The sequence below is a fragment of the Lactuca virosa genome, chromosome 8 (assembly GCF_052849685.1).
Source record: "Lactuca virosa cultivar CGN04683 chromosome 8, Lactuca_virosa_CGN04683_v6, whole genome shotgun sequence".
In the NCBI taxonomy this organism is placed as follows: Eukaryota; Viridiplantae; Streptophyta; class Magnoliopsida; order Asterales; family Asteraceae; genus Lactuca; species Lactuca virosa.
This window is the reverse complement of record NC_136433.1, coordinates 265,123,029-265,144,553: the sequence shown is the minus strand read 5'-3', so window position 1 is coordinate 265,144,553 and position 21,525 is coordinate 265,123,029. Positions and strand designations below refer to the sequence as shown.

Here is a 21,525-nt window from a genome sequence, read left to right as displayed (position 1 = left end):
AACCGCACCCATGCCCGTGATCGAAGCGTCACAGTAAATCACGAAGTCGTCGACGCCCTCTGGCAAGGTCAGAATCGGTGCCTCGCATAACCGCTGTTTGAGAGTCTCGAAGGCTGCCTGCTGCTCAGCCCCCAGCGGAATGTCACCGACTTCTTGGTCAGTTGGGTCAAAGGAACAACGATCTTGGAGAAGTCTTGGATGAATCTCCAATAGTAACCCGCTAGACCAAGAAAACTTCGACTCTCAGTTGGAGACCTCGGAACCTCCCACTGTATCACGGCCTCTATCTTGGCTGGATCGACCAAAATACCCATCTGGTTAACAAGGTGCCCAAGAAACTGTTGGATTTGAAACTCCTAGATCTTTTGAGATTCATTGAACTGTTCAACGGCATGTTTCAATCTCGATTGTGCCCTCTCAAATTTTGTGACTGGGATGCCGAGGATCACAAAACAAGGTGTGAATAACCATGCAAATATACTTTGTACCCTTAATATTTACCCCTCAATCGATGTGCCGGTTAACCACACGCGCTCCAACGATACTATGATAAACATTAAGTTACCCTTTGCCTACCTTGTTAAATCCAGGTTAGTGTGCCGGTTAATCACACACGCTCCACTGACGACTTAAGCAAAGTGCAAAGTGTAATTTCATGGGTTAGCACCAAATTCACATTTTCCTAAGTAACTAAGATTGGGAATTTATAAAAAGGTTAGTTACTTAGTATTTATCACTAATACTTTTAATGAAGGGAGAATTATAGTCCTTGTCCTACCCGTTCGGCTAACGACCCTCCACCAGTCAAGGAAGCAGTGGGTGAGAGCGGACACCCATTAAACTGCCATTTTATAGGCAGTAACCTTATACCCCCCTTATAGACCGACTTCGTGAATGAGGCCTACTAATGGTAAGACGACTTGCTCTTATACATATAATATATTAAACTTTTAATATTATAATAGTATAAGGGTGTATTTTAGACATTTAAAATACTTGGTGGTTTAATCTATTAATTAAACTAAACTTTTAATTTAATTAAACTCAAATCATATCTTTATTTATGGATTTAATAATACTCTTTTAATTAAATGCTTTAATTAACTATTAATAAAGTCCATAAGAGTTAATTTGAACTATTCAACAAAACATCATAATTCCAATTATTAAATTCAAAATTAAAACCATTTAATTAATTGTTTAAGTTATGAACCCAAGAGTCTTAGAATTCAATTCTTTTTTTTTTTTCATAAAAAACTTTTTTTTCAAATTCCAAAACTTGAGGGCAAGTTTTGTAACTCTTGAAAACCTTTGGATTCCATAACTTATGGAATTAATGGTGCTTTATGATGAAACTTTCCATGTTCCCTAACTTAAGAACAAGTTATGGAATTCTTTAAAACATTAACACCAAGTTTTGTAACTCCATAAAAACTTTGAATCAATTTTTTTTTTATTAAAAAAAACTTTCATATCCATAACTTATGGAGGTTTCAAAACTCTTAAGATCATAACTTTTAAAAAAGACTTTTGAGTTCCAAAATTTTATGACAAAATGTGTAACTCCTTAAAAAAAATTAGAACAAACTTTTAAAACAAATAAAATAATCATATCATTCTATATTTTAATAAATTGACCTAATTCAACTCTTGTAGTAAAATGACTCAAATTTTACAAATAATTAGTTTTCCATAAAATCAAGTAATTATCTTAAAATTTGACAAACTTCATGGTTTTTTTTCTTTTTGTTTTCAAATTTGAAAATCAAACATTTGCATCAAATATAATAGTTAGTATACCAAGAATAACTAATTATCATAATTAGTATTGATCAAGAATTAATTTGGAATTAATTTAGTGATCAAAAGAGACTAATTAAATCTATGGGGACTAATTATGATAATTAGTTATATTTATATGTGTTGGGCTTATGATCCATGTTGGATCAAGTTTATGTATGGATACATAAAGAGTTGGGCCACATGAACCATGGATCATAAAACCCATGGGTATGGATTTAGGTTATACCCATGACCCTTGGAATCCACACATATAAATACATGCTCTTAGCCTCAAAAACGCCACTTGAGTCATTCTTGGAGTTCATGGGTGTTTTTGGGTGCATGGAATTCTCTCTCAAGTTCTACCTTTGTCCATGATGTGTTGTGACTTCATTTGAGGCTTCCACACTATTGGGGCTAAGCTCTTTAAGGCCAAATACACCAAGACTTCAAGCTTCATCAAAAGGTATGTTATCCTAACTAGTATCTTATATGGTTTATGTCAAATGTATGCTAGTTATAGGTTTAATTCCTTGGAAACCATTTGCATGTATAATTAGTGAAAACATAGATCCAAGGTATTTAGGGTTGTATGTGCACCATAGGATGTTATAATATACCAAAAACCCAACAGAAACTGCACCTCTTTCAACCAGAACTCACACTTGGAAAACTTTGCACAAAGTCTCTCCCTCCTCAGTGTCTCCAGCACCTCCCTCGGGTGCTCCTCATGTTGCTCCTAAGTCTTGGAATAAACCAAGATATCATCGATGAAGACTATCACAGACCGGTCCAGCATTGGTCTGCACACGTGGTTCATGAGGTCCATGAATGCGGCAGGAGCGTTGGTGAGCCCAAACGACATCACCACGAACTCATAGTGACCATAGCAAGTCCTAAACGTTGTCTTCTGCAAATCGTCATCTTTGACTCGCATCTGGTGATAACCCGATCGCATATCGATCTTGGAGAACCAAGATGCACCCTGTAGTTGCTCAAACAAATCATCAATCCTCGGGAGAGGATAACGGTTCTTCATTGTTACCTTATTCAGCTCCCGGTAGTCTATACACATGCGATGTGACCCGTCCTTCTTCTTCACAAACAGGATCGGGGCTCCCCATGGAGAACTGCTCGGCCTGATAAATCCCTTGTCTAGCAGCTCCTGCAGTTGCGTAGACAACTCCTGCATCTCGGGAGGAGCCAACCGATATGGTGCCTTGGCTATCGGAACCGCACCAGGGACTAGGTCAATCCTGAACTCAACCTGTCTCTCCGGAGGTATCCTAGTCAAATCCTCTGGGAATACATCCGGGTACTCTCGCACGATCGGTACATCATCCACTGTCGCCTTACCCTTATCCCGGGTATCCATGATATAGGCGACATAACCTGCGCAAACATGCTGAAGGTAGCGCCTCGCTCTCGCTGGTGAACATAGGGTCAGTTCACCCTGCGGCCTCTCGCCCTGAATCACTAACCCTCCCCCACTAGGAGTCCGAACTCTCACTAGCTGCTGCTCACAGTGGGTCACTGCCCCATTGGGGCTCAACCAGTCCATACCAACTATAACCTTATTCCCTCGCAGGGGAATTGGGACTAGATCAACAGAAAACTTCTCATCAAACAACCGCAATGTACATCCTCGATGAACCCTCGCAACCCGAACGGTCCTATCATCTGCCATCTCTACGTCAAGTGGACAATCCAGCTCCCCTGGAGCCCCTACGAATTGCTTGCTGAGCGCGAGCGACACAAAATATCGGTTGGCCCCCAAATCAAATAATACCAGAGCTAATATACCGTTCACTAAGAACGATCCTATAACAAAACACAAAAACATAAGCAATAATCAGTATAAATAAAGAGATAAGGAGAAGATACATACCCATCACCACGTCGGGAGCTGCACGTGCCTCCTCCACTGTCAACTGAAAGGCCCTGCTCTTCGCCACAGGCGCCTCTGCCCGAAACTCCTGTGCCAAATGTTCCCTCTCCACTTGGGGAACATACTCATCTCTGAATAACTTGGTGAACCTCTCCCAAGTCACTACAGCATGATCTGCAGGGGTAAAATCAGTCGTCACAAACTCCCACCAGTCCTTCGCTCCCAAGCGAAGTTGGTTCAGCGCAAACCGAACTCTCTGGTGCTCTGGTCATGAATACGTATAGAAGCACCCCTCGATGTCGGAGATCAATCTCATGGCAGAAATCTAGTCCTAGGTCCCGTCGAAAACTCCGGTGGCTTCATGTTGCTGAACTCCCGAAGCAACAACGAATCACTCCCCTGAGGCCTCGCAGTAGCTAGGGCTGCGGTGGCTGTGCAGCAGTAACCTCTGTAACAGCAGCGTATCTCTCATCAAAAGTATTGATAAGTGTGCTCTTAATAGACCCAAACATCTCTGGTATGGCCTCTCTGATAGTTGTGGCCACCTCCTCATGAATGATCCTGCGGATCTCCTCGTCACTGGTATCACTGCTCCCGGGGTTGTTGTGGTAATCACCATAGTGTCTCTGAAACAAAACACAAAATCATTAGAGACTAGCTCAAACACTCACACACTCGATTACCCACCCTTACATGCTCCTTAGCATCCTAAGGTTCTTACTTGGGTCACTTACAGATCTGGTGCTTCCAGTAGTATGGGCCCAATACTACCTTCCACACCAACCTGTAGTCGTCCCAAGTCCTCCTCCTAGGATTCTAATTCAAAATACTCTATCCCTCACGGATATCAAACTACTCTTTCAGTAAATTCCTCACTGCTCATCTAGGTATCTCTCCTAGATTACTCCGAACTCTCTGTAAAAGATTCCTACTATGTTTCTCCCTACTCAATATACACACAGAGCATATAGCAGATAAGATCAATCGATAGCATATCCTAGGCTAAGGCATCCTGAATCAGGCAACTCTAGCCTTAATTTCTTAAATACCTAGCCCATCCTCTAGCATGCAGTTCTAATATCTCATAAGTATCTCATAACATAAACAAATAATGGTATTTTGGGAAATCATCGTTCGGGCTCTTGCTGATTGTACACACTACTACATCTCGTTTTCTCTTTAAAAATCTTACTCGTTTTATAAAATCATTTCTTTTTAGAAAAATTTCTCAAATCCTCAGTTTGTGTCCAGACATACCCGGAATACATCCAAATCCCTCAAACCAAGGCTCTGATACCAACTTGTAACACCGTAAATTTTCAAACAAATTTTTCATTTTGAAAATCACATAAAACTCATTATCATGTTTTTTCAAAACCCCAAATGTATCAGCTGTCAAAAACATAAATCAACAAACAACTGTTAATATCCCAGAATACTCAAACATAAATCCCTAACAGATGTGTACAATCAAGCTGGCGCCTTCCCGCGGTCCTGAGAAGTACCTGAAACACATATCACACAACACGGTAAGCACGAAGCTTAGTGAGTTCCCCAAAATACCACACACAAATACTTAGCCTCTCATGGCTATATCTCTATAAGGACCCTCCGGTCCATGTGTCTCAATGAGGACCCTCCGGTCTCACAACTCGGGTTGGACCCTCCGGTCCTAATCAATAAAGCACAGAATAATATATAACATAAATCACAAAGACAAATGCATAATATCACATAACTCATCATAAGCATATAAGACCATCCGGTCATACTGTATTACCACTCAGGTAAGCATAGTGAGAAGACTCACCTCGTAAGTAAAGCAAGTATGTCTCGTACTCGAACCACCGGTCTAGCCTCCGCCTAACATATATCGTAATTAACTATAATTAATAAACGACCCCTAAAGATGTTAGGCTAAACCCTCTACTAATTCTCAGAAGGATAAAAGACCATTTTTCCCTTCCAAGGCCTCCAAATTCCACAGATTAACCAAACCCTAAAAGTCAACAAAATTCAACAGCAAGCGCATACGCTGGGCGTACTACTTCGCCATGCATGCATCTAGAATCTTCGACGCTACGTTGCGTGTATCTGGGAGTACGCTCAGCGTACGTCCTAGATAACGGTCTTCATTTCTATCCACAAAACCTTCTTCATCATAATTAAATTCAAAATCTTCTTCACATTCCACTTGTTCTTCATCCGACACAAAATCATCATCATGGAGTTCTCTAGCCTCTTGGTTTGCATTATCAATTGCTTCTTCACCAACCTCCAACCCCTCACCTTCTTCCATTTCCTCATCGTCATCATTAATAGCAACAATCCATGACTGCGCCTTACTAGCATCAAGAGAGCGCAATACATCTATATTTTGGTTCTTATTTCTTTCTTATTTGTTGATGGGTTTGGAATTAAACTGAACAAATACAAGATTGTGCAATCTTTGACTATCAAGCCTATTTCTTTTCTTTGTGTGTATCTGATTAAAAGAGTCACAATAAAGTTAGATAATAATAAAATTACTTATTAAGTGACAAATTATTACTTACCCCTTCAAAAGTACTCCAGTTTCTTTCACAGCCAGAGGAGCTAGTGGTTAATGAGAGGATCTTTATAGCCATCTTTTGCAAAGTCGGAGTTGCATTTCCATAAGTCATCCACCAAGTACCTAATAAATAAAAAGAAATATTAAGTTGTTTTTTGTCTTGTTTTACAAGTATTTTCTGTGCACTTTTAGAAGTTTTATAACAAACCTGGATTATAAGAACTGCTATCTTCGGAACACCCCTTTGCTGCCGATATTCTTCCAAAATATCCTTTTTTTTTTCCTTGTACTTTGGGAGCTCCATACTTGTCACCTGATCTTTCTTGTCAATGTCATCACGAAAAAACTTTTCAACACATATGAAAATTGCATCTGAAACCATGACATTATCTTTTATGCTTTGATCTTTATAGAAATAATTAGGATTTAACAGGTAAGCCGCCATGTGTAGTGGACTATCAAGCTGACCTTTTGCTCTTGTCTCAATAATTTCTATGATAGAACGGTAGTTAATCTCCATATTGTTGAAAGCCATTTTGATATCTTCTTTGTCTTGCTAAATCTCTCCATACAAGAAGCCCATTGATGCCTTTCGATCTCCATCAGCTAGTCGAAGGATTTTGACTAACGGAGAGAAAACCTTTAAGCATAAGTTTACCCCATTCCAAAAAGATCGGATTATCACGATTTCATAAGCTCCTGTTCCATTTTTTCTGGACCATTTTGATTGTGTCCATTCATGACTAGTAAACATATGTTTTAACTTTTCCTGCTTCTCCATAAAACTTTGCAACGTAAGAAATGTTGCAGCAAACCTAGTAACTCCCGGCCTCATGATGTCCTTACACTTTGTAAACTTCCACATTAATGCCAACGTCCAATGATGTGCATAAATGAAAATAGTTAAAGTTTTTACCTTAGCAATCCATTCTTTGAATTTACCTTCTTTACCAATTGCTTCAAGCATAAGATCGATTGTGTGAGAAGCACAAGAATTCCAAAACATGTTTGGCCTCTTCTCTATCAACAATTTGGCAGTCGCCATATTATTGGCAACATTGTCTGTCACAACATGTATCACGTTTTGTGCCCCAACATCTTCAATACACTTGTCAACATAATCAAATATGAATTGCCCTGTGTGTGAATCTTTGGAACATTCAACAGAAGAATGAAAAGTTGTACCTTCTCTTGAGTACACACAAAAATTCATTATGCTTCTTCGTTTTCGATCAGTCCAACCATCTGTCATAACCGAACAACCATTACGTGCCCACTCTTCTTCTTGTTTCTTGAGAAGACCTTTAGTTCTCTCAACTTCTTCCTTCAATAATGGCTCCCTAAGTAGATATTGACTGGGAGGATAGTAACCTCGACCATATTGCCCGAATCCTTCAACAAACTTCTTAAAGGCATCATTATCAATCGAATGAAAAGGAACACCTAATTCATACATCCATCGTGCACAGAACTGATGTATACTATGTGTCCGTTCTTTGGAAAGTACATCTAAAAGATTTTGTTGACGCATATTAAGAAATGGACCTTCGGGGTTAATAGGATTTGTAAACTTGTCCAACGGACGCAAATTGCTTCTCCTTTCTTCTTTGACCTTGCATAAAACTCATTATCTTCTACTTCAATTTCAACCTCTGCCCTCATTTCTTCTTCTCGTTTTCTTTTTGCTATCTTATCCTCTTTTGGTTTCTCAAGTAAAGCAGCACACACAACCTTATCTTCTTTTCTTGCATTCTTACATATGGCTACACCATTTCCTTTTAGTCCTGAAACATGGTACTTTAGCCTAGTGATTCCAGCTTTACATATAAATCTGCAAAGCTTGCATTTGATTGCATCTTTATTTAGAGGATCACACAATGTGCCATAATTCCATCCGGGATCATCCGGGTTTCTTTTCAAGGGTGCATTTGCATCCGAACTACCTTCTGTTGCACCATCCAAATTAGAATCTTGATCAACATTAGCCATTCTTGAATAAAATTATAATATATCTTGTTTGAAAAAAAAAAATTAAAAACAGATTAGTGGCTTAAAAACATGTTGTATGTAAGTATTTAGATTAAAAGGGATGCAGAAAACAATGAGTTGTGAGAATGAGCTCATTGAAAAGTGAAAACAAAACCTCAAAGAGAAAATTAACTTCAACTTATACCGGTGAAAGAAAAATTGAAATTACTTCTTAATCCCCTGTTCAAATTGAGACTACTTATGATTTATGAACTTAACCACTTCAAGTTATATATGAGTGGAGAATGAATTTTTATAGCTGAAATCAACACACGTGAGAGATATAACATATAAGATTAGGATTTATAATTGAAAGTTCTTAACATGTGTGCAAGGGTTGTGAAATAAAAACATTGAATGTATAAAACCGATGAGGGTTTAGAAACGATGGTGTAGATGAAGATTGAATGAATCATTGAATGTATAACATAATCCAACAGAAAGGAGAATTTTCTTAGGCTTAGTGGTTACCTCTCGATACACGCATGTGAAATTGAAGAACAAAAGCAGGTTGTAAATAGTTCGATCAGTGAAGAACTATAGTCGATTACATTGATTAAAGAAACGAAGCAGCCCAGCAGGTGAAGATCGAGTGATGAGACCGATTTTGTAAGTGAAGAACTGAAGATAGTTCGATCGAATGATTATATCAGTGTTGTAGAGAGTTCGATCGAGAGAGCATGGTGTTGAATTGTAAGTTTTGATTTTAGGTTTTTACTGTCTCGGTTTTCCCTTTTGCTTTAATGACTTGATTTTACTTTTTTAGTTATTTAGTATTTACTTTAGCCCAAAGTCAACAAAGTCAAAAGGCCCATAACGCGTTACGGAAAAAAACGCAAAATGGCGCGCCTTACCACGTTTTTTTGCCGCCAAGCTTTACAATGTCGCCTTGGTCGTTTTTGGAACGGTTACCCCCCGCCTCGTCGCGATGGCATGCCTTGGCGCCGCCATGGCGCGTTATTTAGAACCCTGCTAGTTACATAAATATTTAAACATTAACAAATCAAAACAACTATATTGATAATCTTTTTATTCTAATAAATGAATATGTTTATTCTCCTATTGACAAGTGTCATTATATTAGAACTCTTCATTAATATTATATGTCTCTATCATGTCCCTTGTCAACATATTAATTATCCATTTCAAATTTTAAATTTCTCATCCTAATTATATTAAATTTTAAATTTTAAATTTTTTCACTATAATTATATTAAATTAATAACATTATATTAAAAAATAAAATAAAATAAATACAAATTATAAGGTATGTGATATACCTTCACGTATTTATTTGATATAACTAAAAAAATTTCTTTTAAGTAATAATTTATTTAAAATAATTGATTAACAATTTTGATTTTTTAATATTAGTTTAAATAATTTTATAACCATGGTTCTTATGGGTTATAAACTAGTAACTAATAAGAAAAAAACACTAGAAAATTTTTAAATTATAGAAAAGACGACTCTTGAGTATATTTGTTATTTCTATAAACGATGTGTAACAGTTTATGTGTAACAAAGGATATGCAAAACAAATTTATCAACTTATTTTTAAAAAAATAATTAAAATAGTTAATTTTGATAATAATATTTTTTATAGACCCCGAATATAAATATAAAATTTTCTGTGGCTATTTTAATTACCATATAAACATTAAAATCGATTGACCTCATGATAATCGATGATATACGGTATAAAAACCACAAAAGATATGTTTGAAAACCTTATATATACAAAAGGAATACTTTTATAATTATTTTAAGGAAATTAGTACGAGGAGCTTAAATTTTTTTCTTATAACTATATTGGCATAATTTCAAACAAAATTTAAATAAGATTTTGTATAATTAAAATGTTGAAAGAAATTCCACCTGTAGGTTGCAAGAAGATGGCTCACCTCTCAAGTTGTGTTCAGAGATCTACCTAAAAGTCAAGACCCTAAAATTTAACGTGTATTGACCATCGTGCCCTTTGACTATTTGACCTTGTGTTTTTTCTATTCAATTCCCTTGTAAATTTAAGGTCAGGTTTGGTGTTCCCCCGTCTTGAATGACTAAAGTTAGAGCGCCAAAATGACCCGCCAAATAGTGATTTTGCCTGCTCTCAGCGAGGAACAATATTGTAACTTTACAAATCATTATTGTTAAAAGATATACATATTTGTTCATTATTGATTAAAAAAATGATATGCTTTTCCATGAAAATTTACTAAATTATCCATGATATATACACATTATTGTTCAAAAGTATAAATCCCAACTCCAAATACGCATATTGGCGGTTTCGGTCTCAGAGTCTTTTTTAGGTTTGGTCTCGCATAGTCCGATCAGACCAATACTTTTCGGTCTGGTCTTTTTGGGGTTGGTCTCATGTTTTTTTCCGATCCAGTCTTGCGGTCTTTGCGTGTGCTTTTTCAGTTTGGATCGAGCTTTTTTCAACAAAAGTCTGATACGCCTCAACCAATGACCAGTTTCATCAAACTAACATAATTTTAGCTGAAGTCATATGTAAGACGCATTCAAATCAACAATGGATCTGAATTCAAGAATCGGATTTTTGATGAACTCTTGGTGAGAAAAGGCGTAAGTCACAACATTTTTGCTCCGTACACGCCTCAACATAATGTAATAGTCGAACGTCAAAATCGATCCCTTTGTGACGCAACTCGTTTAATGCTCAATTTTGTTAATTTGTGTAGTTGTGTTGATTATGATGGCATGTGCGGAATAAGAAAATATCTAGTGAATCATCATGTAAAATCAAGAAAACAAGGAGAAAATAAATCTGTGTAAGCTCATATTAGATCTAGAAAGGATATACAAATGAGTTTGTACAAATTTCTCTCTCTAGTCTAACACTCCAAATTGTTCTATACATAATGGGAGTCACTCACTTCCTATTTATAGGAAAGACTCAACTCATTTACACATATAAGAAGGTAAACTTAAAACATTACATCCAAGAGTGACTTTACACCCTAACATTCTCCCTCTCAAAGTTAGGATTGGATGTCCGACTTCAATATCCAATGAGCTCGCGCGATCAAGACCAAACTCCCCCTCGAAGTAACACCGGTCTTCAAATCCGCAAATGAATACCCGAAAAACCCGAGAAGCTTTGAATACCCATCATTCTCCCCCTTTTTATAATAAAAAAATGATTATAAAACCCATTAAGGGTGAGAAGCGCCCGAGGAATAGTCTTCACGATACTCCCCTTGATGTGTACCAAAAATGAAACACCAAAAATCTTGCACGGAAAAACAATCACAAAAAAGCCTCAAAAATTTTCCAAATTCGTGAAATTTTTTGACTTTTTGGATGAAAGTTGCAAGATTTTCCAAAATCCGGGTAAAAAATGTAACTTTCTGAATTCTGCAGGGAACCGTTGCGCCAAAAACAGCCAAATATGCGAAACTCTACCCCATTTGCAAAACTGGGCATAAAGGGTAAATTCGCACAACTGCAGGGGCCAGAAATGCACAATCTTCAATTTCTCAAAAAATCAGTCCTTTTTCGAATTTGGGCAAAAACTGCCAAATTTCCGAAACTCCAAGGACTGATTTCGAAAGTTTTGCACTTTTCTTCAAAACATACGAAATGTTGTCCCAATCATACGAAGAGTTGAAAAAGATGTTAAACTAACGAAACTTTAAGGACCATTTACGAAACTTTGCTTTCTTCTTCCCCAATTCGTACGAAATCACGGTACCCTTCGTATGAAACTTCATCTCCACCCTTCATACGAAACTCTCAACACCCTTCGTACGAATTCACAGCACTAAACTTTTCTCTCTCCTCTTCGTTAGATTCAATTAGAGCACCGAACTAACGAAAATTTTTCACACTGATTAACGAAATTTTTGCATCTTCTTCACTTCGTTAGTTCAGTGAGGCAAATCAACCATTCGAACCTTAATACTCTGACTCCGAACTCTTCGTTAGTTAAATGCTTTTGATTCAAGCCTTGATCTCATAATCCAAAACTTTCGAAATCATCATAACTCCAAACATCTATATCACTTTTCGATTCCCGTTCTTCATTATCAAGAACCCTCGATTTCATTCAACAAACCCACATCGACTTCTCGACTAACACCAATACAGCCTTCGACAATCCCTTCCATTTTCTTCTTATTACATCTTGATTCGGGGATCCTCCATTTAAGATATAACATCGATTCACTTGAACAATCAATTCTTTCAATTTACTGAACAAAAGAATCAATTTTGACTTTTTCAATTTCGACTTTCCGTTCATCAGACGAACTCGCTTTCCACATTCAATAATCACAAACGACTTGGACTCAAACCCATTCGCTTTTGACTATCGACATTAACAATTGTACACATCGATGACTCTTAAGCTTCGAAATCAAAAGCATCAACCATCGATTCCAAATCAAATTCGATTTCAGTTGAAGTATTATCAAACCTTCAATATTCTTTTGTCGATTCTAGTACAAATCAAACCACTTCAACTGTGATAGACATCAAATCGATTTCGTACTCATCTGATTCGTTTTCAATTTCAAATCCTGGATTCATAAGATACCGGTCAAACTTGATTTTGATATGAACAAAATCGATTCAAATCGATATGAACAAATCGATTCAAGAAACATAGTGAAATAGCAAAATCATAATCGATTTTGATTTGAGTCGTGAACAACAAGATGCGACAATAGAAACAAGTCACGAACTGAAGATATCGAGTTCAATTATGATTTAAATTGGAATGATTTTGGGACAAAAATTGTATTTGAACAGTATCGAACATGTCATTTGGGCTCAATACAAACAAATTTTGAATTGATGAACAGTAACATAATGATTTGAGTTTGGGCTTGATCTAAAAAAAATAGTTGGATCACCAATGGGGTTGAAACGGATTAGATCCAACGAAACAAATCAATCAAAATGAAAAACGCAAACTACAAATCGAAATCTTGGACGTTTTGGAATCCATTTGAGAATTTGTGATACCTTTTTGACGAATCGAGATCCATTTGCAACGAACGAATCAAATTTGGAAGATCTTGGTTCTTTTGTTGGAACGAGAAAATCTCCAATTTGAACATTGTACCACCCCTTATGCGATATGTACAACTCGTTCTTCGTGTTCTTCGTGTTCTTCAACGATCCAAGAACATCTTCAAAAGAACCACCAACACTTTTGGGTTTTGACTTCAAATTCAATGCAACATTTGGAGATTGTTGCTTCGGAACCCAAATTTGCTTCACGGATTTCGGCTTCACAACATTTGACGATTCTTGTGAGTAAACTCGCTTGTTTTTGCGATTAATCTTCTTCTTCTTTTTCTTTCTCATCTTTTTGCATCTTGAAGACTTGATTTCATGAACAAACCCACTTTCTACAACTTCAATTTTTTGAGTTTGAATCAAATCTTTTGGAGTTTGATACTTGTGAATTTCTTGGATCACCGGCTTCCGATAAGGAATCATTCCTTCAAACGAATCACCAAAACACAAAATATCATCGGTTTGAACTCCAATTGAGAAAAAAACGTTTTCATCATGAAAATAAACTTGAACTCCTTTTTCTTGAACATCATGATCATCATCAAGAACACCTTCCCGAGCTTCACGACAATCTGCATAATATTCAAGTTTATTGCTTCCATATTTGCATTCAGCACGAGGAATTCCTTTAATGACTTCTCCTTCTTTCCTATTTCTTCGTCTCTTTTGATATGTTGTAACCAAACGATCAAACAAATCTTTGGTTTGATAAATTGGACAACTAATTAATTCTCCAACTTCATTCTTTTCTCCATTTACAACGATATCACATTCACTTTTCAATCCAACAGTCAAGCTATAAAGAAGATATTCAAAAGTGCATTCACCTTGAACATCTTTACTATGTATCATCCATTTCTCCATAATTGCTTCTTTTCTTTCAAATCAAACGATATGAACTTGGGTTTTCTACAGAGAGAAAGTGAAAATCAAGGAGATCTTTAGAGAGAGAAAGTGAATATGAACCAAATTATAGTGAGAGAAAGTGGTACAAACAAGTATGCTAGAGAGAGAAAATAGAATTATGGATCAAATCAAGGAAAACTTCGATTTCTAGAACACAAAACACTCTATAAACACGAAGATCAATAATAACATGAAGAATCACCAAATCAAGATAGCCATCAAGGATCAATTCTTGATCCAATCAAGAACACCCGCTCTGATACCAATTGTAGTGGTGTTGATTATGATGGCATGTGCGGAATAAGAAAAGATCTAGTGAATCATCATGTAAAATCAAGAACACAAGGAGTAAATAAATATGTGTAAGCTCATATTAGATCTAGAAAGGATATACAAATAGGTTTGCACAAATTTCTCTCTCTAGTCTAACACTCCAAATTGTTCCTTACATAATGGGAGTCACTCACTTCCTATTTATAGGAAAGACTCAACCCATTTACACATACAAGAAGGTAAGCCTAAAACATTACATCCAAGAGTGACTTTGCACCCTAACAATTTGCCAATTTATTTCTAGGCTAAAGCAATTGCAACCGTGTACTTCGCTGAAAAGCACTTATATATTCAAAAATGATTTCTCATCACTCCGTACGAAATTCTGAATCATCGAAAACCAAACCTGAATTATTTCATGTTTTTGAATCTCGTTGTTTTATTCTGAATCTAAAAGATACTCAAAATAAGTTTCATTCAAATTCCGATAAGGGTATTGTTAAATGTGACTCGAGCATTTGGATCATGTGCATGGAACATTTGGATCATGTTCATGGAGCATTTAGAACACTTGGAACTAAATGGAGCACTTGGGGTTCATGGAGGATGTGAAAAAGGAATGAATCATTTGAGAAATGAATGGATCGTCTGACAAAGCAAACGGATCAAGTGTCAAAGGAACGGATCATACTGAAGGTGGTTTGGCGCACCTCGAAGAGGTTTGGAGCACTTGGGAGTGATATGGAGCAACAAGGAGACCTTGTTGCGCTATTTGTTGAAGAGCTGGTCCAAGAAAGATGTTGTTGTGCCAAATGCATTACCTCTTGCGCCATTATGCTTCCTCTTACGCCATGGGGTACTCTTGTTGTGCCATGGAGTATGTTGTTGCACTAAGCATAGCCTTGTTGCGCCATGTATGTTCCTGTTGCGCCAAGGTGGTGTTTTTGCTCCAATCTTGATGTTCTTGTGCCACACATGAAGCCTTTTGCGCCATCCATACACTTGTTGCGCCATCATGGCATAAGTTGGACCATCTTGGTCCTTGATTAGCCAAGTATGCTATGAAGTCCTCTATGATGCTCAAGGTAGTTCAAGGATGCTCATAAGTTGGTATTTCTCAAAAATTACACTATGTTTGCCACCATAATGGATGTTAGGCCATTAGTGTTCATGATGTGCACTTGTACATCATGATGCTCCACTATGGCACAAGGTGCTCCATCATGTATGTTGTTGATGCTCACGAGTTGTATGACATGGATGAATGTTCCAGAAGATGCTGCGTGGTGGATTGTGATTGGTAGACACCTTTCATGGGCCTATGGGCCAATGGGCTTGGCCCATTAGGGTTTCAGGTATGATCTTTCAAGTACAAATAGGGATACATGCTAGGTCATTTTGTATCTTGAATTCTAGAGTAATAGGCGAATCTTTGTGTATTTGTATTTGTAACCTCTGTTTGAGAGCTCTGAAATAAAAGAATACCCCCCCCTCCTGCACGTGGATGTAGGTCACCTTGACCGAACCATGTAAATATCATGTCTTGTCTGTTTATAGTTTTGCTAGTTATCCGCTTTACTTCCTAACAAGTGGTATCAAAGCTACGGTTTGTATTTCTGTGATTGAAGATGTCTACTCACAAGTTTGATTTGGATAAATTCAATGGTTCAAATAACTTCACATTGTGGAAGGTGAAGATGAAGGCTCTTCTAGTTCAACAAGGATGTGCAACGGCACTGGAAAGAGAGGCAAAATTTCCAAAGGACATGGCCGAAGAAAAAAAGGTGGACATTCTGACAAAGGCGCATAGTGTCATTCTATTAAGCTTGACAGATGAAGTACCGAGGGAGGTCGTGGATCAAACAGCTGCTTATGGGCTCTGGGATGAACTTTGTGACAAGTACCAGAATAACTCACTGCCTAACAGGTTGTATCAGAAGCAAAGGTTGTACACTCTCAGAATGTATGAAATTACCCAAGTGAAAGATCCTCTGGATAACTTCAATAGAATCATCTTGGATCTATAAGGGGTTGATGTGAAGATTGAAGATGAATATCAAGCTCTCATTTTCTTATGTTATTTTCCGAACTCATATGAGAATCTCGTTGACACCATGATCTATGGTAGGAAAATGATCTCTATGAATGATGTGAAGGACTCTCTGATGTCTAAGGAACTGAAAATAAAAATTTTGGTTGGAGAGGAGGTGTCCAGTTTCGATTGGTTCGCATGGAGAGGAAGGAAAGAAGAGAGGAAGGGGGAAATAGAGGGAGATTACGTTCTAAATTGAAGTCTAAAGGTTAATCGAATGTAAAATGTTATAACTATAAGAAGAAGGGAAACTTCAAGGGAAATTATGCATAATTGAAGAATGGGAAGTTCAAGAGTGCATCAAGCAACAATAACACTGCTTCTTTGGTTCATGAAAGTTCTGATGAAGGGGAAAATGGTGATGTACTGACTGTGAGTACATCAAGTTTTGTTGATGCTTGGGTCTTGGATTTTGGAGCATCCTATCACATGACGTATAATCGTGACTGGTTCGACTCCTTCAAAGAGTGGGATGAAACAGTCAAGATGGGTGATGATTGGGTGAGCAGTATTAAAGGTAATGGCATGGTGCAGATCAAGATGCATGATGGCATGGTCAGGAGGCTAGATTTTTGGTACGTTCCATAACTTTGGAAGAATTTAATTTCTCTTGGCATATTGGCTAAGAATGGGATGAAGTACACTGGTGAAGTTGACTGGGTCAAAGTGACCAAAGGTTCTCTGGTTATAATGAAAGGGAAGATGAATCGTGGAGGGATCTATATCCTAGAAGGCAATATAGTTATGGGAACAATGGTTATCTCTCAATCCTTGAATGAAGGTGATGACAAGACAGAGATGTGGCATCGTAGGTTGGGGCATATGAGTGGAAATAGCATGTCAGCTCTAAGTAAACAAGGACTGCTTGGTGGAGAGGCTAATGGAAATATAAAGTTTTGTGAATCTTGTGGTAAGGGAAAGCACCGCAAAGTGAAGTTCGATATTGGTTAACACATAAGCAAGGAAATCTTGGAGTATGTTCACTCAGATCTATGGGGTCCTGCACCAGTGAACTCTCAAGGAGGATGTCCATACTTTGTGACGTTCATTGATGACTATTCAAGGAAGTTTTGGTTGTACTTTATAAAGACCAAATATGAGGTGTTTGGGAAGTTCAAGGAGTGGAAGACCATGGTTGAGAAAAGGACTGGAAAATAGGTCAAGACTCTGAGGACTGATAATGGGTTGGAGTTCTGCAATGCTCCATTTGATAATTTATGCAAGGCAGAAGGTATAGTGAGGCACCGCACTGTACCGCACACACCACAGCAAAATGAAGTGGCAGAACGGATGAACCAAACACTCATGTAGCGTGAAAGGTGCATGCAAATACTTTATAACATGTCCAAGCAATTCTGGGCAAAATCAGTTAACACGGCTTGCTATTTGGTGAACAAGTCACCATCAACTGCAATAGACTTGAAGACTCCTCAAGAGGTATGATCCGGAAATCCCTCTAAATATTTTGGTTTATTTATATTTGGATGCCCCGCATATGCTCACGTGAACGATGGTAAACTTAAGCCAAGGGCAATGAAGTGTATATTTCTAGGATATACGACAGGAGTAAAAGGTTATCAAATCTGGTGTACAGAAGAAGAACTCCTAAATTTATAATGAGCATAGATTTGACCTTTGATGAATCTGCCATCGATAACCAGGGAGGAGGTGAAACAAGTTAAGCATGGAACAAAGATCAGGGTGCTAGCCAAAAGGTGGAGTTTTGTGACATTCCCATTTTCAAGGCCAGAAAAGACCGATTTTGTTTATGCTTTATAAAAATCAGACTACCTCTTTTAATAAAAATGTTGCGGAATTTGTTCCCAGAAAAACATGATAAGTACGTTATTAAAGCATTTCTGAAGAAATATATTTTCATTCATTTTAAAACATTTGAGATGTCATCGTCAATACAGAAACATAAGCATAAACAGAACTTACATTCATTATCACTAGTGGTCTACATCTCTTTAATCTCTCAGTGTAGTGCAGCTTTATATCGATACCTGTGATACAAATAAACTGAGTGGGTCAGGTTGGGAAAACCTGGTGAGTACATAGGGTTTTCAACCCACAATAATATAATTATTATGTTTAATCATCAAATAATCAACCCGATTACCCATCCCCATTATCTTTTTATTCTTAAGGATTACCCTAAGAATCAGTTATCCTTCATTCATTCATTCCTAAGGTTTATCCTAGGGAATATGCGCGAAGTCCATTACTGCTAATGTCATCTATTAGGCACAGCTGCCAATATTATCCTTTAGGCGCAGCTGCGAGGATTGTGTTGTTCTCAACTAGGCGCAGCTGCCAATATCATCTATTAGGCACATCTGCCAGGATTATGATGTTCTCTATTAGGCGCAGCTGCCGATATTATCCTATAGGCGCATCTGCTAGGATGTTTAGTGTACATCGCATTTCAAAATCATCTACAGGTTGTGGTGCAGCTAACAATATTCATTTATATCATCTTTCATACCTCATCATTTATCTACCCATGTTCTACCCAACATTTTTGTAGATATAAAATATATCTATAACTTTAGATTTGGAGAAAAAAAGTTCAGATCTGAAAACAAAATACATCTACTGTCCAGATCTGAACAAAAATGTTCAGATCTATAAACAAAGTACATCTACAGCCTAGATCTGAAGAAAGAGGTTCAGATTTTTAAACAAAGTACATCTACAGCCTAGATCTGAAGAAAAAGGTTCAGATCTATAAACAAAGAACATCTACAACCTACATCCGAAGAAAAAGGTTCAGATCTGTAAACAAAGTACATCTACAGCCTAGATCTGAAGAAAAAGGTTCAAATCTATAAACAAAGTACATCTACAGCCTAGATCTGAAGAAAAAAGTTCAGATCTGTAAAGAAAGAAGTTAGATCTTTCATCCAACATAGATCTCAAAGTATAAAATACATATATACAGCTTAGATCTTAAAAAAATAAAGAAATTTAAATATTTCATCTAGCACGGATCTCAAGTAGATATGCACACATAACACGTAATTTATATAAAATACTTCATATCTATGTGTAAGATGAAAGTAACTATGCACTCACCTGATAAGGAGTGATTCGAACAACACTTCGCTTCTTAAAATAACCTTCTTTGACGAAACCGAGAAGTTTGCTTGAAAACCGGGCTCCACGCGGGCAGAGTTTCAAACCGAAAAACTCTTTTTTATTCGAGACTTCGGGCTCTATGGGGCTTTCTTCTAGTGCTAGGGGGTCACCCTAGGCTTTGGAGGGGGTTGGGGAGTTAGAGAGAGAAAGTGAAGGTTGTAAGTGTGAGAGATGAGCTTCCCCCGACACTCCATTTATAGGCTGTGAAACAGCTCTACTCAACGAGTTATTACTTCTACTCGTCGAGTCCAGGCCAGGTGTCACCATTCTGGTGGCAGAACGTGGGTGGCCTACATTGTGCCACGTCACCCCTTTTGCAGCAGTACCCTGCCGACTTCTAAACCCCATAACTTTCGTATACGAGCTCCGTTTTCGACGTTCTTTATATCCAAGCGTAGGTAAAAACAAGATCTACAACTTTCCTTTTGACTTTATCAGCTAATTCTCGATCAATCTTAAATTTAACAGTAGGAGGAGATTATACTGTTAAATGACCGCGTAACATTCATAACTTCTACATACGGTTTAACAAACACTATGACTTTTGTTTAGATTACTAAGGCTAAAAAGTCCTCTATCATAAATTCACTATTTACGTCGCGCAGCGTCATGCCGGTTTTGTTGCGAAACTTCGACGAGCCATAACTTCTTCGTTATAGCTCGGATTTTGGCGTTCTTTATATATCCGAAATCCTTGTTTCGACCACTACAACATTATGTAAAGATATCGGGTTTATATCACACTTTAATTTTGACGCTTATTTTTATTATATATTAATTATATCTTTATAATTAAGTATAAAGCACATAAATTCACATAATTCACGCAATACTAAAATAATTCATATTTATTGCTTCAAAAAGAGTTACAATAGTTGACCTAGACTATTACATCATCTACTAATGCCTAGCCCCGAAACATGGGCGTTACAATTCTCTCCCCCTTAGGATGATTCCATCCCGGAATCATGCGTTAGCAAACAAATGCGGATAGCGACTCATCATGTCACTTTCTGTTTCCCAAGTGAGATTCGGCCCATTCGTATGTTTCCAACGAACTAGCACAAAGTCGACCATCTTGCGTCATAACTTCTTAGTCTTACGGTCAACGATAGCCTCGGGCTCTTCGATTAGCCTCTTATTCTCATCCATCGTTAACTCTTAGATTGGAATTATGTCGGGAACTTCTCCCGTGAATTTCCTCAAATAACACATATGGAAGGTGTTATGAATACCGTCTAGTTCTTCGGACAATTCGAGCTTGTAAGCTTGGTTCCCAATCTTTTGAAGAACTTTGAACGGTCCAATAAACCTTGGACTCAACTTTCCTCGTTTCCCAAATCTTATAAGTCCCTTCCACGGTGAGGCTCTGAGCAAAACTGAATCCCCATCTTCGAATGTCATCGGTCGCCTCTTCTTGTCAGCATATCTCTTTTGACGATCTTGAGCTGCTAACATGCTTTACCTAATCACTTTCAGCTTTTCAGCTGTCTGATAGACTATCTCGGGGCCCACACACTGCTTTTCTACGACTTCAAGCCAACAAGATGGCGTATGACACTTTTGTCCATATAAGGCTTGATAAGGTGCCATCTTGATGCTCGAATGGTAAATGTTGTTGTAGGAAAATTCTACCAGAGGTAAGTGTTCATCCCAGTTACCTTAGAACTCTAGGGTACACGCTCTTAGCATATCCTCCAACGTTTGAATCGTTCTTTCGCTCTGACTATCGATCTGTGGATGATAAGTTGTACTTAAACACAATTTCGTACCCAATTCCTCTTGTAGACTCCTCCAGAATCTTGACGTGCATCG

At 37.6% G+C, this 21,525-nt stretch overlaps 1 protein-coding gene across 1 annotated transcript; it reads right to left on the bottom strand.

The window, feature by feature from the left end:
- Positions 1-6,777: 6,777 nt before the first annotated feature.
- Positions 6,778-8,210, bottom strand: LOC145131495 (uncharacterized). The gene is made up of 2 exons (XM_079066172.1): positions 7,793-8,210; positions 6,778-7,664 (listed from the first exon to the last, which is right to left on the bottom strand). The coding sequence occupies exons 1-2, from the start codon at positions 8,208-8,210 to the stop codon at positions 6,778-6,780; spliced, it is 1,305 nt and encodes a 434-aa protein (XP_078922298.1).
- Between the last annotated feature and the right edge of the window lie 13,315 nt (positions 8,211-21,525).

Excerpts from the sequence above, each read along its gene's own strand:
- LOC145131495 (XM_079066172.1), bottom strand. The coding sequence starts at position 8,210 with ATGGCTAATGTTGATCAAGATTCTAATTTGGATGGTGCAACAGAAGGT. Across the intron at positions 7,665-7,792 it reads AATTTGCGTCCGTTGGACAA|GTGTTCCTTTTCATTCGATT; the intron begins GTTTACAAATCC and ends TGTATGAATTAG.